Raw genomic sequence first — 26,375 nt, forward strand, 5'->3', positions numbered from 1 at the left:
CACCACCAGCACCGCAGTCGATCAGCGTGAGCAGGTCGTCGCCGTTGACGCGCAACTGACGATGGGCGCGTCATCAGTACTGGGGCGGGGGCGGGTTGGGCGAGTGTCTCTGATATCCGGGCTGAGGCGGCCCGCCGTTGGCTCTACCCTGCTGCTGGTGGCTGTACCCGTGAGGCGGAGGCGGGGGCCCACCGAGTTTGCCGTAGGTAGCACCAGCGCCTCCACTGCCCCTCGAGGAGCTCTGGTAGGTGCCGTAAGCCGAATCGTCACCCGTTCTCCGCTGCTGCTGGGTATGGCCGTACATGCTCTCGGGGCGTAGGTCCACCGTGGGTCCCCGTCTCATCGAGCCGCCCGTGCTACTGTTGCCCCCATCCTGGGAGCCCTGGTGGGGCGAGTGCCCGTTGTCACGCGTCGGCAACTGCTGCTGCAGAGGAGGCGGCGGTGGCGGCGGTGGTTGTTGTTGGTGCTGCTGCAACGGTGGGGTGCAATGAGTCGTTGGCGGCGGTGCCGGAGCCCTGCCGTATATGCTCGACGGGCTGTCGCGCTGCTGTTGGCTGATGGCACCACCACCACCACCACCCACGAGGTGGCCGTAAATGTTGTCCCTTTGTCCAAGGCCGCTGGTACTCGTGATGCCCCGTATACCGTAGATGTTCTGGGTGCACTGCTGCAACTGGTTCTGCATGTTCTGGTTGGTGCTGTTGTGGTTTTGCTGCTGCGGCGCGGGCGGCGTGGGCTGAGTTTGGAGGTGTTGCTGCTGTTGGTTGACGGGGTGTATCGGTCTAAGGTCGTGGCTCTCGTGGCCCACGGCGTTCAGGCGTATGGGATATAGGCTCTGGGCGGGTTGTAGTGGTCCGGGTTTGGGTATGATGAGGCCATCCCGGACTCCGGTGCTCGTCGACTTGGCGTACACGCTCTGGGACCGGTTGAGGTTGGCCCGGGTGAGGGGCGGGCTCTTGCAGTAGAGGGACTTGGTGCCACCGTAGATGGACTCGACGCGCTCCAAGGCGGGCGGGGGCCCGTATATCGAGGCACCGCTGGCCACCGGCCGGTAAGTTTGGTAGCCCGCGCTGCTGTACTTGCCGTGTTTTCGGTTGGGCAGGTCGTCGTAGGTCTCCTCGTCGGAGCGCATCGACGAGTTGTCGCCGTCATCGTAGTCACGGGACTCCCGCAGGTGGCGGCTGCCGCTGAGGACGTACTCGTTTATCAGGGCGGCCACCATGCTGCCGATTATCGGGCCCATCCACTGGACCCAGTGGTTGTCCCACCTGTAGGTCACGAAGGCTATGCCGAGGGCTCGGGCCGGGTTCAAAAAAGGCGTCTGCAACGAATAACAATAAACGTACAATTAATCGTTGTCGTTCTTGTTGTTATTGTTGTTGTTTTTTTTTTTTTTCCATCACACATTCGTACATACATCGGGTATATAATATATACGCATGCATCGGTGTATGGATCGGCATTGCAAAGCTCGAATGTTTTACAACTGATGAAATAAATTACTCCCCCGGCGGATTTAAATGAAAAAAAAAAAAAAAAAAAAAAAGACTTCCGATACATTTGACACCCTCCGTTCCAGCCTCCATATATGAAAAGGTGTACGAGAAGAGGAAGCGAGCCGAGAGAATAAAAAAAAAAAAAAAAAAAAAAAAAAAAGAGAGGGCAGGATGTGCTTTTTAAAGTTTCCAAATGTACGGTGGTACGTACCCCTCCCCCGTTTTGTGCGTATTTTTTTTTGTTTTTTTCGTATTCCCCCGCACATGGTCCATTGTTGGACTTACATCACGTGTAGGTATGAACTACAGCGGCGCGAAGCAGGTGGGCCCCTCAGTCTAAGTTTGCAGGTGCTCCGGAAGTCGAGTATACCCTAATGCACACCGGTGTATATACAGGTACTCGGCCAACAAGAAACTAGGGAGGCTGGATTGAGGGGTTTTTTTTACCATTGCATGCTGAAACACCCCTTTTTTTTTTTTTTTTGCAGGACGATTTTCTATGGATGGATCGGTTATCCCAGCCACCAAGCGAACAAGGCACATCACAAAGGGAGTACGTGCAACATAATATACACATAGATGAGGTAAAAAAAAAAACACACATACATGCACGCACGCAGACATGGCAAAGAAGGTTCGTATACTAACTCCTCTTACCGAGACCAGGGTGGCGGCGGTGTAGGCGGCGGCGAGGACGCAGGCCGGCTTGCCCGAGACCGTCGAGGACAGAGATCTCGGGGACTCGGCGCAGTAGTGCGCCAGGATGATGAAGCTCGACAGGGTGAGCTCGACGAGGAACTTGAGGGGCGCCTGGTCGCTCAGTCTGCTCGAGGTTGAAATCAGGTTCTGCGGTGCGTTGGCGACCCTGCGCAAATAAAACCTTGCATTAGTTATGTATACCTAAGCTATGGAAATATACATTCACACTATATCAACTGTGAGACGTCACATGTATTATACATATATGTATAACATTATAGGTATATATTTTTACAAGAGGTGACAGGAAGGGCGCTCCACCCCGACCGACCGATTATATATAGCAGGGAGCGAGGGTGATCGAGTTATTGCGGCGAGAGTATATATATACATAAAGTCAATCGCCCCCCCCCCCACACCAACGGCGTGGAATATACGAGATTTTCCATTTATTAATCGTATCGAGTGTGCTTGGCTTTGGGACAAGGGTGAGGTCCTCATCCTATATATCTCCTCGTCTCGAATTACCATATTATATGCAATATTCTGTACACTGCACGGCCCCCCCCCTCCCTATACGCATCCATATGGCCTGGTATATATGTCTCGTGACGTTATTTAATTTACACGTTCGCGAGATACGACTTTTCCCCTGCCCCCCCCCACGCTCTATGTGTACTTACCAAATGGAAATTGTACATATACTTGTTTTCCATACATACAGACGTTCAGTGTTTATTGTACGGAGCTTCGTCGACTCTCGCTGTATTTTTGTACGCGCATTGTTATTGTATATATTATAATCTACACGGAATTTTTTTTTGTTTTTGTTACAGGAATGCCAGCGTGTAACAACGCTTTACAGCGTGTGCCACGGAGCGACAGGTGGGCAACAGCAGCGGGCGGTGGTCTGATTTTTCGTGCTGGATCGGTGATGGTTTTTTTTTGCTTATTTTCATATGTATTACATGCCAGGTATATATAAGAGAATCAATTAAAGAGGCACCTGTTACACACACGGTACCGCGAGGACTAGCGCAGTGATAATTTTACACGATAAACGTCAAAAGTCTCTGAAATGAAAAATAAAAAACAAAAAAAAGGTCGAGATATCGCGCGTCTCCAACAATCAACCCTTCCTTTTGCCGATGAAACAAGAGAAAGAAACCATCGCACACATATACAATGCCTTTTTTTTGTTTAAAGCACGCCCCTCGCAAAGTAATATAGAAACAAACAAACAAAAATGATAATAAAGTAAAATAAATAGTGACGAGTGCAGTACCCGACTCGGCATTGATGATGATGATGATAGTGTTGATTTAATCAACGTATACCGTGGTGTGCGAGCACGCCTTACCCCCACTTTGGGGGAGACCGGCATCACGTACACACACTTGCACGCATATATTCGGCTTAATTTGCATCGATGGGAAATAGAGGGAGATCGCCCTTAAACTGGAGATTAATCGCGGTGACATTTGTGTGTATAAAATACATTGGGAGCGAGAGCGTGTACAATGTATACGTATGCACGAAGGCACAGGTGCTCTGGGTGTGTTTTTGTGTAACGATAGACATATGTAAGTATAATGCTCTTGTAATGCCTCAGCTTACGCTCATGCAGCCCCGTTTGATAATCATCGACGAAGCTTTGCCTCGAGTATAATGAGCTTAAAAGTCCGTGTATAAACGCATTATTGTGACTACATACGTGTATATTGCGGATAGTACAAGTATATATTATATATATATTTATAGAGGGAGAGAAGAACCAATCGCGCGGAATATTGGATTAAATGGCACTTGATGAGGCTTTCCTTTTTTTTGGCCATTGAATAAGTATGTCTTAATAACTGTTATTAGTTTATCGATGCATATTTTTTTTTTTTTTTTTTTCTCACGCGATGTGTATAACACCCAATGGAGAAAAGGTTTTGAGACGAGAAGAAATCGGTTTCTATATATATATATATGTTGGAAAAATTTCTCACGTGTATAAATATAAATATATGGTTTGGCAGGGCGATGTTCTTGTAAGAGAGATCCAGAACCGAATTTCCTCCTCTCTCTCCCTCAACGTGTATATAAATAGACGCATGCAGGGGTGTTTACAAGTGTCCCATCGGGCTCGAGGTCATTAGTTAATTACTTATTATTGTCCATTGTTGTTCTAGTATAAATACACCAAAGCTATACGGTGACACCTCATTGCTATGTTATGAAAAAAAAAAAACGCAAGAAGAAGAAGAAGAAACAAAAAAAGCTATGCTTCCCTCTCACCATCGTCCCGGTTATAGGTCGAGAGAAAAAGAATAAGCTCAAGAATCTTCGGCGCGAGCTAAGTATATATACATACACGCAAGTTCATCGGAAAGCAGTAGCGTTCCCACAGAAATTAAAAGCTCCGCCAACCGAAGGAAAAAAAAAAAAAAAAAAAAAAAAAATAGAGAGAGAGAGGAGTAAGTGAGAGAGAGCGCAGCATCGCGCACACACACTGGCGTCCTTAATCGAAGCCATTCACGCGAACGTCCACACATACACCGTGTAAACCTATAACCATGTGCGCCGTTTTCGGAGCACCGTGGGACACGACGACGATACACTTGTATATACCTAGCGCGCTGAAAAAAGCCCCCCCCACGAGAGAGAAATAAGGAGGACGGCGTGCTCTATGTGTGCGGTGATGATGATGATGATGCACGCTCCTCGTCCTCTCTCGTGCGGCAAACACACGTGCATCACCAGGTTCACGTGGGGATCGGATGCCATGTACCTACTATACTGCAGAGTGTCCGTATAGGTATATGTACATAAAGCGCAAAGAGTGTATAATATGCATCGGTAGAGAAAGTGTTCCAAGCCACGTCGATACAAGTATTCATATATATGACTGTATATTATACAGCCTCCACACTCCGAAGGAGCACGTGATCTTGAAATCGTTAATTTAATCTATATAATGTACGTACATTGATACGTCGCGTCATTACGATCGATTGAAAACGCGCGCGCAAAACAGCGCAAAACGCATATTGCAACCCCGATACACAGTGTGCTTTACTCCCTTTCATGGATATACATATATTTATGTGTGTTGTATGTACAAACGATCGCGTTTCTAACAATGCGCCTCTCTTTTGCCCCCTCCCTCCCTCCCTCTCTCCTACCGAGCCATTAACTTTCCGCATCGTCGGCAATAAGTTAAAAACAGCCCCTACCACTTTGCTCGTCTGTTCTCCTTTGAAGCATTTTTTACGACACCCCGTACATTATGTATACATATATACTATATACACGTACGAGCGAGCCCACGGTACGTATACATAACATACATGTATACATATATTTTTTTACATACATATATACGGACAAAAGGCTCTTTGTATGCATACGAGAACAAGTGCACGTGTGGGGGGGGGGGGGAGTGGGTCGGTTTTAAATAAATTTTCGATCCAAGTGGCCACGGGAGAGCCAAAAAGTGAATAAGTGCCCGCCTGTTATGTACGCACGGTCTCTCATCCCCCTCCTGAAAACCGCACCCCCCTGCGATATATATTGGTGGGTATGCGCGTTTAACGAGCTATTGATACGCAGCTCTAGTTTCGAGGGGGAGGGGGGGTATATATAATATAGTGTACCGAGAGAAAATTCGCTCCTGTATGTAAACTTTTGGATCGGCTTTTTGTACCGGGAACCGCAAGGCGAAAAAAGGGAAGAAATGAGAAATTATTGACGCCCATCTATATACCAAACAGTTTGTACATCGCACACTCCAAGAAAGAAATAAACATCAAGAGTTTTTAATTGCGCGCGAGGGGAAAAGAGGATAAAAAAAATAAAAATAAAAAAATACACGCGCGCGCGACTGTGAAAAAATTAACTTTACCCTTTGAGGAAAAGAACCGATCGACTGCGCCGCTCTGGCCCCCGAGAGAGCACAAGAAAAAAAAAAAAATCCTCCTCGGCTCTTAATGGACATCGTGTGGCGCATGAAATGATTCTCAGCTATAAGTACATCATGTTATCCTTATTGTACATATACATTTCACTCCAACGTGATATGTATAGTGGGCCGATAACACTCGGAAGCAATTTCATTCAGCTATATGATCCATTATTAATTATCTTGAACGGCGATTTATTAAAAAAAAGGGAGGGGGGGATCCCTTGCGTTCCGCGTTTCGTTTGAAAAAAAGAAATTAATCTCCTGCGAGATTTTTTGGTTCCCACTGATTATTTTGGCCGACAGCCAAGTAGAGCCAAACACAAGGGGTAAAAACCCAACCGAATATAAATGCGCTTTCTCGAAGCTCCAAACTGTATATACGATGACAAGTGCAGAGGTCATCGTTGCAGCAGCGAAAAAACACCTGCGCTGGTACATGAAATTCGGTTCGCTCTGTGTTATTATGGTGAGTACAATTAATATTTGTCGTGTATATGGTTACACCTACATAAATATATGTATGCATTGTAATGCGTTTATCGCATGGAGTGTTGGAAAGGAAGGGGTCGTGAGTTTTCAAGGATCGAGTATATAATATACAGTCCGAGCTTGGCCATTAAAATTACTCAAAGCTGGTCGAGCGAATGCACTCCCTCTTCCCCACACCCGAGAGTATAGTCTTTTCACGTCAAAGAACTCGAAACCCCCCCCCCCTCCTTCTGTTGTATACACACATGACAAATTGCCTGTCGCGGGGTCAAAAACGCGGTCTGCGATCAAATTCACCTCGCCCGTCGTGTGTGAGTATAGGTGTGTGCACTCGGACTCGCTCAATTCCGATTCGTTCTGGCAACATGTAATGAAATTATCGTTGTTTGCGCTTCGAAACGAGGGGGCAAGCCATCAAATTGTATATACATATATATATATATATATATATATATATATATATACGCCAGGAGAAAATCGCGATCAGCACAATCAACTTGCGACCGAGTCCCATCTATGTATATACCTGTAGGCGCACCATCAAAAAAGATAAAGAAAAGGCAGTTCTTCGAGGAATCGAGAGGAAAAAAAAAAGCGCTGCACTTCTAGCAAGAGCTAAGTGGAGCAGAGTTGGAAGTTGGCGCCCGTATAGCCGGAGCTCCTCGCCAGAACTTCCATCGTCGAAAATTATGGCCCCCCCCCTTTGGTCTTTTCGAAAAAACTTTCGAGAGCTGCTGGTACAACGTATATGTCTTTTTCCGCACTATATACGAGAACACGGAGGATATATTGATAGTAGGGGGGACATGTGAGTTTTTATCAATAAATGACGTAACTTTTCTTTTTTTTTTTTTTTTTTTTCATTGGCAAAACCAGGAACAACCCCATCAAAGTGCAGCCAACAAAGCGATATTTAATACGTAGGAGTCTTATTAAGATGAAAAAATAACTATACGGAAACAACACCCCCCAAAAAAAATATGCCTTGTTCATTTTTGTTTAAGTAGGTGTACGCGCAGGGTGCAGGTATGGGTTGTACGGGTGTACATTTTTTTTTTTTTTTTTTCCAAGGTGGTCACACCACGTCTCAGATGCAGAAATCGAAGTACACGGGCACGACATACAGGAACAATGAAAAGGGAAGTAAAGAGAAAAATGTACCTTCATCCCGTTTTCTCTCTCCCTTTCAGAGAGGAGGCAGGAAGTGCCGCTGTATATATATGTATACGCCCCTTTTTTTTGTACAAAGTAAAAATGGGCGAGGGAGTGCGTGTATATGTGTGTCATTTATGGGGGAGGAGGAGGAGGCGGGGGTGTACTACAATAACGACGACGACGACGACGAGGCGTCACAAATAAAGGAGCAATTCGTTTCCGCTGCCACTTTGCAGTTCACACTAGATATTTCATGTACATATACATGCATATACTTGTTCTCCGATCGTAGTTTTTTTTTTTTTTTTTGCTATGCACACACGTGCTCTTTTGTCCCCCGATTTTCGGTTCTGAAGTTGATGATGGATTAGTCGTGGGATTCGCAAAAGGGCCCAACTACTTGTTGCTTTTGTTTTTTCTAACAAAAAAAAAAAAAAAAAAATGGCATGCACTGCTGCCCCGTGCGAATTATTCGTGTTATACGTCGTGACAAAAGATATTATCGCTCATATTTGCGTACACAAACGTATGTGTGTATAGGGTATAAGTACATATAGGTTTGCAATTAAACGCAGCAAATTTCTTTTTTGATCCCCTGAAAAACACAATATTTGTAATATATCCAAGAGAAAAGAATTTTATTCCATTCGCTTGTTTAATGTGTACATCAGTTAAAAAAAAAAAAAATAAAAAAATAAATAAAATGTGCTGTTCGTCGTTAGCATCTGAATCAAAATACTTGTATAAGTACTATAGAGCATACCTTCATAACTGTTTTCAAAGCTTTCGTGATTACCCACAGGTGCACTTGAAATGATTATAAACTAAAATTTATTGGAAAAAAAAGTATATGCCGCAGGATAAAATGATCGGCGTTTGTATAAACATGATGTCTGCAACAAAGCAGAGGAAGTAAAATTTAAAGGGTGTAGGGGGTATTATTGGGGGGTGGAAAAAAAAAAAAAATCGAGAGCTAACGAAATAATCTCCTTTCGAAGCGCCAGTTGCCGAGCGCTCGATAATCGCTGCACACGCGACTATTACTACCAACAACAGAAGCCCATTTCCCTCCCTTCCTCGAAAACCTTACACCAAAGTTCGTAAATTGCCCCCATAGGTATATGTGTACACATGGTTTAGGGAACATAGCTCATATGCCATACTGCTGCATGGAAAAAATCAAATCGGCCGATTTTGTACTCCAGTGGTGTGAGGAGGATACACAAGATGATAAGTATAGGTACGTGGACTCGAGTAGGTATATCTATAATAAGTAGTGTATAGTATATATGTATATAGAGTGGAGGATCATGACGCAGCTGCCCTCAGCTGCACCGTGCCCTTATATATTCATCAATATAGGGTATATATACACAACCATACGAGAGCGGCACACGAAGTGTATGTGTGTGGGTGTATATGTATATATATATGTACATTATACGCGTCTCTGAGGGCTTAGAGGAAACACGTGCCGACCACATGTTGCACAAAAGACGAATCTCTTTCTCCTCCTCCTCACGTGCATTGTGTACGCGCCACTCGTCCTTTTTCTTCCTTTTTTTTTTTTTTTTTCTCATCCTCACGCACATGCAAAGGACGTATTATTACCGTACACGTACGAGTCGGGCTCTCGCGCACAAAGGACTCCGGGAACCGGTTCCTGGTAATCCCATGGATTCGACTTGGAGCTTTTTTCGATATTCTCCCGAAAAAACGATACGTTTTGGCCGTTTTCGATGATGACGTTGCGGACCCGCGCGCCGAACGATATCATCCTTATTCCGTATACGTTTGCCGTTGTAAGGTGACGGCTCGAGTGACTCTTAAGCGCAACGTCCATTAAGGACATATACAATAGATTATACGGAATCACTGTATAAGGGGGAAAAAAAAGTGAAAGTTAGCTATTGAATAATATCTCCCTCGTTTTCTGTCAATCTGAACTCAACAACTGTTTCCGTTGCTTTTTTCAATTGCAGAGAAAAAAAATACATATGTGCCCCCAATGAATCATAATTTATTTGATCCGTACTGGAGAAACGTTCATTCGTTCAAAACAAATTCATCAAAAAAAAAAACAGTGTGCGTCCACCGATACAACCGCACATACGTTAAAACTCGTGATCCAGCTGTATGTAATAAATTCTGTAATAAAAGCATAAGGGCTCGTTTGGCCATCGAGTGGAGGAGTCGTAAAAAATAGCGTCTTCAAACGACATGAAATTAATAAACATAAATTGGTACAATCATCCGTTTGTTGAAAAAAATTTTTTTTCCTTCAAGTCCCGCTCAAATAGGCAATACCGGTTGCGCGTCGGCTGCAGATGCTCCGTTTCGTTCGGTTAAGAAACCGAGAGGAGAAGCACCATGTAGTATACTCACATACGAACGAAAGGAAGACGCACGCGAGAGTTTCTACATAATAGGCATACAGACGCACAAAAAAGGTACGAGGGGGAGAGATTGAAAAGAGCTCAAGGAAAATTCAGCGGTTGTGATCGGCACATATGCGCGTCCATCTTGCAGCCCCATCCTTTAGCTGTTCAAGGGTTTCTTCAAAAAACCGCTTGTCTTGTGTGCTTCTTTTTCTTTTTCCATTGGCCATTCGCGCAAATGTGCCTCCATAACGTGTTATTTCAGCCATACCGATCTTTGAAGTTGGGCACATCGCCGATCGAGAGAACAGGCGCACCCGGCGCAGTCTCGTTTGCATCATCCGGAGTGCGTTGTAGCTTTTTACGAGCCACCTTGCACGGTATATAGTGTACATACCCTCGAGAAGCACCCCAGAGTTAAGCGGCAGAAAAAAAAAAGAACCGAGTCGTAAAATCGTGATTATCTAAAAATCGTCCCGACGACAAAAAAAAAATTGTACCTGCATCAACTCGGGTGTACATACATATTCATATTCCGAAATTCCGCGGTGACTCCTTAAAAAATAAGTATTACACGCTCTACTCCTTTTTGTTTTTTTCTCCCCTCGCCTCTTTTACCTGCAAAGGCTGAAGCGCGAATACTGTATAAACGAAAAAATGCATTCCGATCGGTGCAACGTTAAACACGCGTGATACGTATACACTCGACCATCTGTTGGAATCTGTACATATATATATATTATATATAACTCTTGCACCGAGTAAAACTCACAAACATATATGTATATGTATGTGCCTACGAGAGGGGGATCTTTCGCCCTCTCTGATGCTCTTGTGTCTAGTCGACGATCCTTTTTTTTTATAAAACGCCCGAGTGTATACTATGTGAGGGCGCGTTTCTCAAAGTCCTGCATATATACGTTGTGCCCATGGCTGTATGTCGAACCCAAGCTGCTTCTGTAGCTCCCTGTGTGTATGTGTGAGTGTGTTTACGTTTCTCAATCTGTCATATCCTGTCTTTTTCTTTCTCCTTTTTTTTTTCCTCGCGTTTGTCCGTATACGTTTTATATATACCCTGTGCGTCTGCCTTTTGTTCGATTACCTCCTTCCTTCTATACATTTGTTTATGCATTTTTACGTGTATGCGCGCGTAGGACGTACACGTGCCCCTCTACGGAGCTGCGATCGAAAAGGATAAGGGTCTTCTATTTCGGAACAGATGGCCAGCAGTGTGCGAGTAGACTCTTCTTTGAGACGAACCTCGTGAAAGATATTTATCTACTTGCCGAGTGGTTTCTTGTAACTTTTTTTTTCCACATATTCATGTAGTTTTGGCTTGAAAAAAAAAAAAAATAAAATAAAAAGAGGGAATTCGTTTTTGATGAAAATGTGCAACAATTCAGAGGCGACAACCCGTTCGAGACGACGAAGTGCGAGGCTCAAGGAAACATTTTCAGCACAGCGTTTTTCTCACTTTCTACCCCCCTGTGATCCCACATATACTTATGTTGTAATGTATTACGCAATGAGCCCGCATGAGAGAGTCACGTGTTTCTCATCGACCCGTAACTGCCGTTATTTATCTATATGTATATATATATATAATGTATTACTGCACCCGCTTCTTTCGCCCCATCTCTCGTCATCGCCGTCTCGTTTGTCCATTTCCTCTTCTTCTAAGATTTATTTTTATCCCTCGGCCCTTACTTTAATCATAATAATAATAATAATATGTACTCCATATTGCAGGGATTTTTTCTTGCTTGCGAGTATATATTTATATAAAGCGCACACTACATAGATATGCACATATAATTGGATTTAACTTATGGGGGGTGCAGCCACGCGATGGAAGTGTTGGAACAATTATATATTATATAGGTATTTACGAGCATACATGCGAGGGAGAATATATTATATAGTGTTATGTGTTGCTTGGACGATTGTACTTATGTGTATAAATAAGCTACCGTAAAGAAAATCGATCGGGTATATATAAGGTATATATGTATAAAAGGAGAGAAAGCAAATGGATAGCCTTTCGTGAACATATTATGCAGAGGTTGCGCGTCATGGACTTTGGTGAAACGAATCCTCGATCCCTCGACAATAACACCCGAAAAGAATTTCCCGTCCTGTACCTATACAACAATGTGCGTTCTCCATACGAGGCTCCTGGGAGGAACGGCGATCGAGCACAAAGCCGACCCATAGAGGGGGACCTCTCTCTCTATGTCTCTACACTGCAAGGACCTCTTTTGGCTAGTTTTTTTCTCTTGTTAATACTTTTCTATATAATATATATATACGTCCCGTGTGTGGGTTGATGCATATATTTATATAGGGAAACGTGACAAGGCATTTTTGATTTAATTTTAGTTTTCTTTCTTTTTCTACCGCGCTTACGTTACAAGTTGCGAGTGGTGATTTAATTGAAAAACATTGGGTGTTTGAAAGAGCAACGGGCGCTATGTCTATTATCATGACGTATACTGATGCTGATTGACGATTGAAAAAAATTTAATTACATGAGATGTATGAATATAATAATAGCGACATCCGTAAAAATATCTTATGTATATAATATATTACGTGTAAAACGTCTTTTCTTCGCCATAATACAGATAGGGGCGAAACTGGCCGTAGGCTTTAAAAAAAAAAAAAAAAAAAAAAAAAAAAAATCAAAAGTATACAAACGACCCAAACGTTTCCTCACCCGCTATACGTGATGCATTATTCTCACCCACATCGTTCCCTCTCCCCCGCCGCCTCCATTATTCGCCCTCCCCGTGTGCACACATATTGTGCGATCCAAGGCATTTTTTCTCTCCGTCTCTGAAAAGCTTGGCCTCAAAATCTACGTGTAGACTCGAAAATCAGCTTCTACCTTCATTCTTCCAGCACTGCACGATCGTTTTTCCCCGAAGTGATGGAAAAAAAAAAAAAAAAAAAAAAAAAACACAAAGTGCAGCACACGTGACCGCGACAATGCACACAAAGCGCGTCGATGTATATAGCTGTAGCTCATCTCGTTCAAAGGTAAGTATATATGTGTATATAACGCTGTGCCAGGCATGATTTTCCTGACAATGCACCTATGGACGCAATTACCAATATACATGCGACAGCATGATCCAAAATTTTAATTTCCCGCTGTGCGAAAGTAATAATCTTTCAGGGGGGGGGGGGGAGTCCAAAGCCCCTTGGCTCAGGATCCTCATATCGGAGGCTTTGGCCCTCCACCAGAGAGTGCTCGAGTGTCCTTTTACGCCGGAGAGTACGTACAAGGAAAAAAAACGTTCGCTTTTAAATGTATATGCTCTCGAGTGGTATACGTCTCCCCTCAGCCAGCGAACTTTCGAGTAATTAAAAGTCTCGACTCGTGTACGCGAGCCAAAAATGTTTTTCCCTTGTGTATATACACACGCGTAATAGGTGTAACACGTACAACAAATAAAATGTAGCGAAGCATATAAAACAAAAAAAAAAAAAAGGAGCATGACGCTGCGTGCAGTGCACGGGAAAGGAGAAAACGAGGAGCAATTAGGGTACATTATACGCGGTGTCGCGTCGCGGCAGCTGCAGTCGTGTACATTACATATATATATACACTTTAAAAGGAAACGCCGAAAAAGGGTAATCGTCGTCTTCTCTCTCAATTGCGCGCGATGATGCTCATGTACGCAAGTATACGTGTACCAATAAACTGGCTGTGCGGGGACACTTTTCGCATATTCGTTAACGAGTGGACATTTAAATTTCACTTTTTTTTGGGGGGGGGGGGGTCGGAGGCTGTTGATTATCTCGAGTTTCCTGTCTCTCTTTTCCCCCGAGGTATGCATGTATATACGCTCGTTGGAGATTGTTCTTTTGAGCCGAATTCGTGGCCACGTCGACGTGCAGATTATTTTGAGCTGCGACAAAACCAAATATTCACAAAGCCCTTGGATAACGCCCTTTTGTTTTCGCGCGGGTATAAATATATACATCAGATTTCGGACTCTGTCCACAATGGTTCGTGTGCAGCTTGGCAAAATCCTTTTTTCTTCCCTCCGATCCATTTGAACGTGCTTGGGAGAGGAACGAGGAAATTTCCCTATACAATACTTGCAACGTCACCTCGAGGCACACACAATACCCCTGTGTATATATATATATATACCTTTTGTTATAGTTGCGCACTTGAGCACTTCTTTTTATTTCCCCCGATTTCGGTAAAAGTTTCACCTCGCAAGGTGATGGAAAACGCGTTACGTTGTATATATAGCGCTCGTCGAATCAAGTTAAAGGATGCAATAGTTATATACTTGTATGCATGAAGCACTTGCGCTCGTATTACACGCGTATACACTCTACATCGTGTATACATTTATAAACTCTATAGGGGGGTTGTTGGCATCGGGCGCACTTGGCAATAAAGCGCGAGCTCTCGGTTACAGGGATGAATATATACTTATATACGTACATCAGGAGGGAGGAAACAGCTGTGAGGAAGCAGGTGTGCGTGTGCGCGTCTGCCACCGATTGACATGCACACACACACACACGTAAAGTATATACGTGTACAAATATAACCCCAGTGACGTATGTAGACACTCTGTGCACACCCATAGGTGTATATATATGTTATACGTGCAGTCGTGTGGTATATGCGCCGCACGTGTTTTTGTACTCTGTATATATAACGAGGGGAGAGAGGTGCACCTTCGCTTCTGGTTTCGATTTTTTTTTTTCCTCCACACCTCCCCCCGCTCATTTTCATCTTTTTGGCCCACGATATTTTTTTCAACTCTTCGCGGGGTATCTCTACATAGGATATTTTCTCTGAGATAATGATCCATCGTACATCACACGCCAATGCGGTGAGCGTTTGGCAAAAGTTATCGTGCGCTTTCCCCACCTCGCAAGCGCATATATATATATAGGTTTCGAGGGAGGCCAAAACTTTTGGGTGCCTCTCGCTACACTTATTCATGCACCTGCGTATAATATGCACTATGCGATTATTCGGGGAACCTCTGTTTCAAAGTAGACTTTTGAACTTGCAGCCCGAGCTCGAACTTTCAAAGAGGGATGTACCGCGCCCCCGCGAGGGAGTACCTATTTGATATATAACTACCCCGTGGGTCTATCGATACGTTTTTACAAAAAAAAAAATATCCCGGCTTGTCGAATCATGTGCGCGCCCATCCACATACTATGCACAAGTATACACACGATATCGACCGCCAGTATATGTATATACGGAAGGGGCCAGGAGGAGTGCGGGAAAAAGGGGCTAATAAAGTTTCAATCGCGAAATTAGCCGGATGATCCGAGAGCGACCAAACACGCATCGGGTGACGGTCTCCCACACCCTTCGAAGCGCGCCCGACGCCAATGGTACACCCGTGTAAAGTAAATTTTACCCCCCACCTCCACCCCACCTCCCATACGGACAGTTAGACAAGGCCAAAGAGCGAGGGGTGGCTCCATATTCCGTATATACGCTGCAGTCTCCTCCCTCTCGATTTATCGGCCCTGTTTTTATTTATGTGTAATAATTCCCCAGCGTGTACAGCAGCTCTCTCTCTTTGCACCATGTACGTGTATATACATTGGGTGAGTAGGTGTATATATATATCATACACGTGCGAGCGTCGAGAGATACAGAGAGAGAGAACAATAACCCTGTATATATAACCGCGTCACACCCTCTCGGCCGCCTGTTTTACACACCACCGTATTATCATGTATTGGTATACATATCTGGAGTACACACGATTATATATATAAGCAGCGAAACAGATGCACCACCGGTGTAGGACCCCTTTTTTTTTAGGGGGGAGGGTTGACGCCACCCCCCTCTTATTCTCGTCAAATCCCTTCGGGACTCGTCTTGGGTAAAAAAAAAAAAATACACCAAGACCTTTTTCCCTTCTTTCCTTTTGATTTGCAACTTTTTTTTACTTTTTTTTTTTTTTTTTTTATGTTTATTCGTTGTTTGTGCATGTACATCGGAATGGCAAGAAAAAGACCTTCGATTCAGCAGATCGGGTGCATCCGTATGTATGTATAGGGGTTCCTTTAAATATAATATTGTCGTTTACTTATCGAGAAGAAACGCGTGATAGTAGAAAGCCAGGCCGAGTCGGTGATAACGGAGTTGCAACAGCAGCGCTTTTCTCTCTCCCTCTTGAACCCACACTCGGGCACACCTATATACACGTATATATACAAAGTAAAACACGACACTGCATCCCCATATATCTTTTTTACCCATCCCCCTATCTCCGTTTCCCACCCCATGTGTCTTTTGTGGGAAATAAAAGAAGAAGAGAAAAAAAAAAAAAAAAAAAAAAAAAAAACGAAGCACAGTGGTAGCAGCAGTGCAGACCTAAGGGCGTCGTTCGGTCACTCAGCCGGTTAAGGGTGGTATTGTTCGATTATTATTTCGGTACATATCGCGCACTTGTTACCTCATTGTGGCATCATATGGCTATACTGTATCCGACCATACATTATATGAGATCTGTGGGTATATATGTACATATACACATATGCATGGACAATATATTACCAGAGCAAAGCGCAAAGTGTGTGTTGAGAATTGACGGGCATCGCGGTGCATATCTTATAATGTACGGGGCCCAGCAGGCCACCGGGATCATCGTCGTTTACGTATGCGGTTTGTTTTTTTGTTCATCCCTACGTTGATTCCTACGGGACTTGGGTGTCTTTGTATGTACATATGCGTATTGTATTCAGGTAACTTTGCTCGATATTCGATTTTATCGGAGAGATTGGGAAAAGTAAAAGTGTTGTATTTTTTTTTTTTTTTTTTTTTTTTTTTTCATTATGAAAAAAGAGAAAAAAAAAAAAACCAAAAACGCCCCTTTGGTGTACAGTCGTATATAATCACGCGGCCACGAAGATCCTTAAAGAGCCACTCCAGCTGCAGCAACAACTTCGTGGCAACGCCATGAGTATATTATACATTGTATATACCCGTTGAAGCCTTTGCCGTCTCGTAATATGTGCTTGTATACGTGTATGTGTGGAATGTCGCAATTTGCAAAGTCTCCGAGGGCAGACGAGAACGTTAAGTGTATAGGACACACGAGATTGAGAGGAGGGAAAAGAGACAAATAAAGAAGACTTGACGAGTGCGACGACGCTTATGTGATGACGAAATTCTGAGATGAGCAGCTGCTGATGTGCAATTTACTTTGTGGCCCTGACATTTAGCTCGATCGTTATCTTTTTTTATTTATTTATTTATTTTTTTTTTTCTTGAAACTCTGACGATTTATCCACGATTCCTTACCGATTTTTCCGGTTCCTCAATAGGTGCAAAGTATTAAAATTAGATATGCTTTCGATAAAAGTGTCCGCACAGTCCGATGCATAAACCTATATACAAGCATATCCGATAGGTATAATACCTCCACGCGACCGTGATCCAAGGAGAAACAAAAACACCTCGATCCCATTGCACCTCCTTCTCGACGATCCCTCCAGCAGCAATGCAGGAGCTTACAGGCCCGAATAAAGAGCCAAAGAACGAGAGAGAGTGCGGTGCATCAGGGCAAGGGATATATAATCGGAAGCGGCACAGGCCATCTGCCTCTGGTGGTGTATAATGTACCTCCTCGTATATATGCGCCGCACGCGGGCACGTGTCCTCTTTTCCTCTCTTTTTTTTTTTTTTTTTTATACAAGGCCCAAGGGATCGGTCCCAAAAGAAGAACAAAAAAAAAGAAAGGGGGGGGAGGAATATCTTTCCTTTTGGATTCGGGTCCATGACGCTGCCACCGGCGCTCAAGAAGACACGAAACATCTGCGGCAGCTGCGAGACGGCGGCGCGCGCCCGGCAGGTGTTCCTCCTCCTCCATCGACTTTGTCGTCGTCGATAGGACCCATCTCTCCCTCTTTGGGTTTTTTTTTTTTTCTTTCCATTTTTCGTTTCGTTGCATTTCTCGCTCTCGTTTTCTTTTTGGGCCCTACAGCAGCCTGCCAATTACGCGTGGCCCCGCTCTCCTCCGAGCCTCTCGTTTCAACGCCGCTGGATTTTTTTCCCTCTTCCTTCTCTCGCACACGCATACACACACATTTACATAATTGTGGCTCGTGCCTTTACATCACTAAGATGTGCTCAGCCGCTCGGATGATGATTTTCGTTTTCCTTTCGGCTCGGAGTCGCGTATTGCGGGCAAGGCTTCTTTCTTCGGGAAAAACATAGTTTCCTCCTCCGCCTCCTAATTTTCCCTCGTCGACCGGATTTTCGATCTCACCCAGGTATACTTTATTGTACCCAGCAATTACAAATTCACAGAAAACACAACCATTATTATTCGTACAACCAATTGTACATTATGTATATAGTTTCGATTTATTTGACATAAATGATCGGTATACGCAACGCGTCGCGCATTTAATGTCTTTCCTATTGTCGTCACGATCAAATTAATTTGCACGAGTAAAAAACGCACAAACGCGTGTACGTCCTTATTGTTATTTCCAACACCCGAAAAAAGTGACAACGCGCGACGCGGGAGAAATCGGCCACGAACCGATCGTGCTCTTTTTCTTGTATACAGCAGCTTTTGAGAGCACAGAAGTATAGGTATACATAATATATCATGTACGTCTCTTGCATACCAAGTCACGCTGCAAGAGGATTATATTATTCTCCGTGGATATATAATATATCATTATGTACAACCTGGATGGTGGCACGCGTGCAGCAGCCGGCTCTCTTCCTTTCCGATCGAGGAGTTTTTCCTTTTTTATAATCATTGTCATTCGTATATATTATATATGTAGTATACGTACATCCATATTCATGTTGAGTCGTTACGAAAAACTCACGCTCGCGCGCGCCGAGAGAACAGCCTCCGAATCATACAGCGCGGGCACGCGCCAACCGTGTGCCTCTCTACTTTTTTTTCCTCCACCTCCTCGGGCTCCTTTTTTTTTTTTTTTTTTTTCCTCTCCGTGGAGGCTCGCTTGTACATATCCTGCGGCTCCGGCTGGCTTACACGTGCCTCGTGTGCGCCAGTATATATATACATATGTACACTGACCAAAAGGCCCCATCATCGATAAGATGTATACAGCCGCATCTGCTGCTTCTTCTCCGTGAAATACAAAACCTCGTCACTCAAGAGAGGAAGAGAGGGATGCTGAGTCTATATACCCGTGCCGATCGAGGAGAGCGTGTATATTTACCGAAACCGACTGTGTGTACGTATATACATGTATAATATACGGATGGGCGAAACTTTCAAGTGTGCGCGCGTGGACCTCTCGCAGATGGACAGCGGCCGATTTTTCGAGGAAATCGAGGATTTGTTGGAGGGTGCGGCTGCCCGATTTTTCCCTCCTGTTGTACAAGAGGGGGAAGAAGAGTCGAAGAGCAAATTGGAGCGAACGAAGGAGGTTTTTTCTTTTTTTCTTTTCGTTTGCACAAGAGTAGGCTCTTTGGGTGGTTTTTCCTTTTTTTTTCCTTTTTTTTTCCTTTTTTTTTTTTTTTTTGCTCAAAAGATCGAGGAGGGAAGGGAAGGGAGCTTCTCTTAGCCAGAAACTTTAAATTAAATCTTCGAGTTGGCGCGCTGAGTTTTCTCTTTGCTCTATACACAGAGTTTGGCTTCGCGAGCAACAAAGTTGGTTTTTTCTTTGTTTTTTTTTCAATAAAATTTTCTGATATACGGCGGTTCAGTGGGTGATTTGTTGTGTTTATTCCTCGTACCATCCATACAATAGCGGGGAAATCTTTACACGGCTGTGATGGCACTTTTGGCCTATCCTTGCGGTATAATTTATATACGTAGTTTCGCGAACGACACGTGCGAGAGAGTAGTACACTTGTGTCATTTGCATAGCGGTCAAGATTCGTTTTTTTTAATACTTTTTCCGCTCCTTTCACATGTGCACATCTGCCGCGTAACGCGCAAAAAAGCCGCAACCGTCTGTATACGCGTACGGATTCTCGAAAACGACATTTGAATGAAAGTTGAACGGCTGTTTTTGCAAAAAAAAAAAGGGAGAAAACGAGTACTCGAGTAGATAATGTAGTCCATGAGCTATGAAAACTACCTCCCATGGCTTTTTTTTTTCCCTCTCGTTTCCTTCCCCTGCACAACACACGGCTCTCGATTACTACATTGTGTGTATTGACGGATATAATATAGTCGGGGCAAAAACATGTATGATACAGAGTCAAAAATCACTCACCGCACTAATGTCCAAAACGTCCTATAAAGGTAACGTGTATATAGTATACCCTGCATATATTGTGCGCAAAGAGACGACGAAAGTGAGCGAGTGCTTTTTTTTTCTTCTTCTTTTACTTCACGTGTGCGCATTAGCGTGCGAAAAGGAGGTGCGTGAAACTCGAACGGATGAGGAGACGTTTTCTTTTGTGACGCTTTTAAAGGAAGAAGAAGTTCGTTTGTTGAAAGCAAGTAAGTAAGGAAGCCTATACTATGGTGTCTGTATAAATAAGTCGATGGCGATGGTCTCGCAGATAAATATATATACACGTCCTCCGGTCTCCCATACTTTATACTTCCCTCGGACGGACCTACCGCGGAAAAAAGGGGCAACTTTGAATGATTGACGCTCATAATACGGAGCAGCTTATTATTATTTTTTTCTTCCTCCCCCACAAGTCCAACGCTACTCAAATGTACGTATAGGTACAACGGGGAGTCGAAAACTGTTTCGTCCTCTCTCACTGACAAGCGCACCCTCCTCCCTTGAAGATTTTCAAGATGCTCACCAGCAAGAGAGAAAAAACAGAGCAGCCATCGTCGGAGAACACTACACCCTGCACCCCCGAGACGTAACGAGCTTCCGGTGCAGCTTTGTCCTCAAATCATCACTGTGTAGGTATACATATATGTATGTATACAACCCCGTAGCTACACAGCCACCCACACACACGTGTATATATATACATATATGTATCAAGTGACAGAGAGAACCTGCTGCCACTGACCTCCTCCTCCTTCTCCCGTCCTTTGGAATGCGAGCCATGCAGCTGCACATGCACGTGTATATACGACACCTATACAAGCGGCGGCTTTTCAGGACTCTTGCACCGCTAGGAATTCCCGCTCTTTCTCCGTTGGTTTTGCCCCGATGGCCACATTAGCAGCGACCATTGATTCGCCATTCTCGGTTTGATTCTTTTCCCTCTCCCTCTTGGAGAAAGTGTACGTGGGTGTCGATAAGAGGGGCGGATAAGTAATAACAATACGAAAAGAGAGAAAGAGAAACACAGTTCGTACGGTTATCGGATATTTTCGAGCATCGACAATTTCATACATTGTTTTGCAAAGTATTTGTAGGTGCAGTGCACCCACACGACTCTATACCAGATTATTCTCAAAACAACGGTAAAAGCCATAATACCTACTCGGTGATGGCTGAATTGCCCCGTCGATGAGCTGTCACGAACAAATCGTGAATATACTATATAATATTATGTATACTCGCTCTCTTGAACATTCGTATATGTACGATAATATGTGACGTATATCTTAATATATGTACAGCCAAGCGTGGTTTGCGCGTGCCAATTTTCAAACAATAGCAAAACACACGTAATATACAAATGTATACATTTTTATATATATATAACACAGTTACACTTGCAGCCCTATAATAATACGGAGTAAGGAGGTGTGTTGGTAACAATGAATGTATTACTCGTGCCCCACATTTGATGTTCTATATATACTGACGCTGGTTCCTATGATTTGTGGCCACCCGATGGGTATACATGTACCTATATATACTTGGCTCCGGTGCCATTTGGACGCGTAAACGTGGATATTACCGATTTCGCGCGTCCAAAATATTTGCCCCGAAAAAAAACAAAATTCCACCCCCTCGAACTGTAATCGCCCTACTTTGACTCGACAAAAAAAAAAAAAAAAAAAAAAAGTAGCGCTGCAAAGGTATGTATACAAAGAGCTTTCTCGTTCCGCGGTCATCACCGGCAAACATCACAGTGACCCCCGGGGCGCCGCCAAAGCAGATATGTATACGTCGCCGTCTCTGTCACCCCATCGTTTATTAATAAGGAATCATTAAAATAAGGGACTGAGAGAAAGGTGCAATTTTGTGTACTCACCCGTAGAGCATAGCCGCGCCGGCAACTCCACCGCCACACTGCGCGAGCCCGTAAGCTATGGCCCTAAAAGCCGACACCTTCCGAGATAGGGCGAACGACACAGTGACTGCTGGGTTCACGTGTCCACCTGTCGACAAAGCGAGAGTATAATTATTGTACATTAGTATTTTTTTTTTTTTTTTTTTCCCCCTTACTCTCTACTGTTTCCAAGGGGTTGGTCCCTGATTACTTATTTCATTGTTGCGCTCGAAAATCGGTAAGGAAAAATCGAGCGTGTATCAAACACGATTCCCTCCGAAGAAAGAGAAGTAAAATAAAAGAAGGGGGGGGACAGGGGCATGGGGACTATAAAGAAGAAAATAATGAAAAAGCGCTAACGGTACTCCCACACGTGCACAATCGCATCGGTATTGTAAAAGCCGCGCGTCCCCCTCCCTAAAGGAGTTCCTTCGTCGTCTCGTTTTTTTTTTTCCCCCCCAATAGTCCAAGTAAAAGTGGGGAAAAGTGATCGCGAGACGTGTCTTTTGCTCGGCCACCACAAGCACGGTACACACGGAGCAAAAATACCGCGGTCGCGAGCAAAACGTGGAGAGAGGCCACACATGGCAATCGGTTAACGAGCCCACACATCGAGGGTACAAGGAAAAATAAAGAGTAAGGAGAAAGGCATCGGCATCACCCACATGGCAGACCTTTAGCTGTACATTTTATTGTTATACAAGGGACCGCGAACGAATATACATCTGAAACGTTGCAGCAGTACAAAGTATATAATATTATACATGCAGTAATGAGATATATCCCTCGGCGCTTTTGTAACAATCTCGCCCTACTCCCACGCTCGTCGTTTTATTATGTAGTAGGAGTAAGTACACGCGCTTTTATTCTCGTTCCTTTTCGACTCTCTGCGGTTAACAATGGTCCGATGCACTTGAAGAAAGTGATGATGGGCACCGGGGAAGGGGAATACTGATGTTTGCGGGATGAAAAAAAACGGTCAACAACAACAACTCACCGCTGACGGGTCCAAAGATGAGTTGAACAGCGGCGATGGCGAAACCCGTGGCCACGGCCGTGGTAAGGGCGTTGAGGCCGCTGTTGGAGGTGGCGGGTGCCACGGCCGAGCCGGCCACGACGAAGGCGAACAAAAAAGTAGCAAAGCACTCAACGGCGACGGCCCGCCAAAACTCGAGGCTCCAAGCTTCGGTCGACATAGGGGGTAAACCGCCAGTGTGCTCGTGGTGGTGTCGCGCGTCCTGCGGCTGCTGGCTCTGGCCGACCACGCTCCCGTTCTCCTTAAGCGCCGAGAGCTTCGTCAGTAGGGTCACTATGTGGGCGTCCAGGTCGCGCTGGTGCTGCTGTTTGCCACCACCGATGGCCCCCGCTGTAGTCATCTTGGCTCTCTATCTATCTCTATCTCTCTGTGTGTACTTGTTGTCACTTGGTTTAATAATATAATATATACTGTCAAACTACGGTGCACTCGGATATCGTTGTATACGCGTGTAATCCGTCGGCATCGACTTTTTATTATTTATTATTTAGCAACGCGCACCACTTTTATCGTGTTACCGTATATATACAATATTATACTTGTGTAAAAAGTACGATGGTACTTAACTCGCGCAGTGCTCGGACTGCTCGGTATACTTAAATTGGGACAAACGAGGTTCAATTAAAACGTTGGCGCGCCGCACGCGAACCGAACAACGCGTCCTCGTGTCTCATTCCCGGTGTATAAGCGTGTCTCTTGTACGTGCATTGGCAATTGACACATCGGAGGAGGAAGATAACGAGGATGTACGGGGATGTTCCGGAGATGGGGGTGCCGATGTTGTCTCGCCGATGACGCGCTCTCGAGTGTCGCTTGTTGGTGGTGCCGCGCGGCTGGCCGGCTGCTCCAAAATCCCATCGAGCGCCGTGCAACGTGACGGCGGCGGCGGGGCGGCTCACCCCCACCCGGCTCTCTCTTTCTTTACGCCCCTCTGAGTGTGTGTGTATATATAATCGCTGCTCCGCTCGTCCGCACATATATATATATGTGTATATATGCAGCTGTTTCTTTAACCACCGCCTCCTCCATCACCTTCTCGGATTTTTTTTATCCTTTTCGGGTTTGCTATATAAGTATTATACTCGCTGCTTATTTGCGCAACGCGAAAAAAAATATACGTATATATGTATTGGTGTACGGTGTGGTGTGTGTGTATCGCATAAAAATCGGTATACAAAAAGCGTAATCTGCTGGAAATCAAGCCAAAAAACTCTATGTGTCTCTGTATCACGTGCTTATATATTTCCGTACTGTGAATCATAAGCAGCTGCTCCTTTTTTCCCCCAATTAACTTGATCTATACGTATATAATTTAGATCATGGGCGTTTGTAATTTTTTTTTTTTATTTTTTTTGTTAGGGGTGGTTTTGTTTAATATACGAGAGGGCTTGTAACGAGGCACTCCTGTGGTTTTTCTTAAACGCGTCGTCTAAACTCTCGCGATCGGAGAGTACAAGGTACGCACGATTATGGCCACGAAGTATTCTATTTATCGGAAGAAAAAAAATTTCCTTGGGCGAAAAGCTCAAAAAGAAAAATCATCTCCCCCGAAAAAAAAAAAAAAAAAAAAAAAAGGAAGAAGCATCGGAGAGGGGCAAGTGCCGACGCACCCCCGTACTATACATGTGCGTGAATTCGAGCCGAGAGAGAAAGGGAATTCGTTCAACGGGGGCCTCTGCGTGCATCTGCCCTTCTCCTCTTTCGGCTTCTCTCTCTCCCTTTTTTTTTCATCCTCCTTGAAACCTTCTTCCTTTTTTAACCGAGACGATAGGGATCGGAGGTAGAGAGGAGGAGGCCTGCGTTTCGTGTATAATATACCTGATGGTCCCTTCTCCTTGCAACGAGCCCCAACTTTACCAACGCGGTCCTCCTTCTTCTTTTGGCCCGCGATCAAGTATACGCGAGGCCTCTCTCTTTCTGCGTTAGGTTTTTACTAAAGGTATGCTACAGGTTTTTTTGTTTCGCCACGTGTGGCTTTTTGCTTGTTAAATAATCTCTGCGCTTGTATAGGTGGCTTTTTTCTTCCCGAGTCACCGTTGTGTCACCGATTGATGAGCTTTTAATTACGCGTACAGCCTACATCATGTATATTTTGGATTGGCTCCGAGGAAGGGCTTTTTTCCTTTTTTACGCAGTATATATTTTGATCCCGGTGTGATGAGCAAACGAGTGCTTTTGCGATTAAAAAGTGAAAAAACCAAACTCACTCCTTTAACTTGATGAAAAATCCCCTCTTTGAGCGAGAAATTAAATTTAAAATTATTTTCAGGTCGCTTCGCGCGAGAAAACCCCTTAGTAGTGCAACGGGAGCAAACAAAAAAATCGCTTGTATTTCTAACGCGTTGGTTTTAGTGGCTAGAGAGCCAATTTGCAGTTAAAAAAAAGCCCTGCACTCACAAAACAGAGAAAAAAAAAGAAATCACTCCAGAGGGCAAAGCCACGACGTATAGCATCGATACATGTGTATTACTGTATTGGCGAAAATGTCGCGCATAAAGTACATATATACACATTTTACCTGTCAAAGCCAATGACCTTACCCCTTATATACGTATAGGTACAACAACAACAACAGTAATGAAAATTGCGTTTCCTCGACGGGCGCGCCCCATCACCTCTCATTAGCCATTTCGCCGCGCCGCAGACAAAAGACCGAAGGAACGGCCCCCTCGAGCTTGTAATTGTTTTTCCGAAGGACGACGCTCCAAATTGTTTTTTTTTGTTTCCCCCCCCCCTCCCCAAGAAAAAGGACTTTCAGCCGTGACGCGGACTACATCGCGACTGTTTCCTTGTTTAGAGCGGGCGGGCGTGCGAGGGACATCTCGCCCAGGGAATTTGAGGGATTTAGAGGCAGATGAGAGGCGACGGGTCGTTAGAATTTTGAAAAGGACACGCTCCCCTCCCCGTTTTAAGCAAGAAAAGTGCTGCAGTGCCTTTGGTGGGCTGTACTTGCAGGTAGATTTTTTATTTATACCTGCATAGGTTCGAGGGGCTAAACGCACTTTGAAAGCCTTGATAAAAAAACAAAAAAAAG

The 26,375-nt window shown here is 44.4% G+C and overlaps 1 protein-coding gene across 1 annotated transcript; it reads right to left on the minus strand.

Annotated features, from left to right (window-relative positions):
- Nucleotides 1-73: 73 nt before the first annotated feature.
- On the minus strand, nt 74-23,681 carry bib (MIP channel family protein big brain). The gene is made up of 4 exons (XM_089590483.1): nt 23,303-23,681; nt 22,288-22,414; nt 2,145-2,361; nt 74-1,321 (listed from the first exon to the last, which is right to left on the minus strand). Exons 1-4 carry the CDS (start codon nt 23,679-23,681, stop codon nt 74-76), a joined length of 1,971 nt encoding a protein of 656 aa, XP_089446609.1.
- Between the last annotated feature and the right edge of the window lie 2,694 nt (nt 23,682-26,375).

This window comes from Copidosoma floridanum, unplaced genomic scaffold (genome assembly GCF_036245765.1).
Source record: "Copidosoma floridanum isolate Cflo_tuat_1 unplaced genomic scaffold, Cflo_Japanese_pri ptg000012l, whole genome shotgun sequence".
Taxonomy (NCBI): domain Eukaryota; kingdom Metazoa; phylum Arthropoda; class Insecta; order Hymenoptera; family Encyrtidae; genus Copidosoma; species Copidosoma floridanum.

Bases quoted from the DNA above. Each gene is read 5' to 3' on its own strand.
- bib (XM_089590483.1), bottom strand. From the start codon at position 23,681: ATGACTACAGCGGGGGCCATCGGTGGTGGCAAACAGCAGCACCAGCGC. The intron at 2,362-22,287 runs GTGAGTACACAA...TTATTTGCGCAG, and splicing joins GGCGCGGCTATGCTCTACGG to GGTCGCCAACGCACCGCAGA. The intron at 1,322-2,144 runs GTTAGTATACGA...TATTCGTTGCAG, and splicing joins CCCTGGTCTCGGTAAGAGGA to ACGCCTTTTTTGAACCCGGC.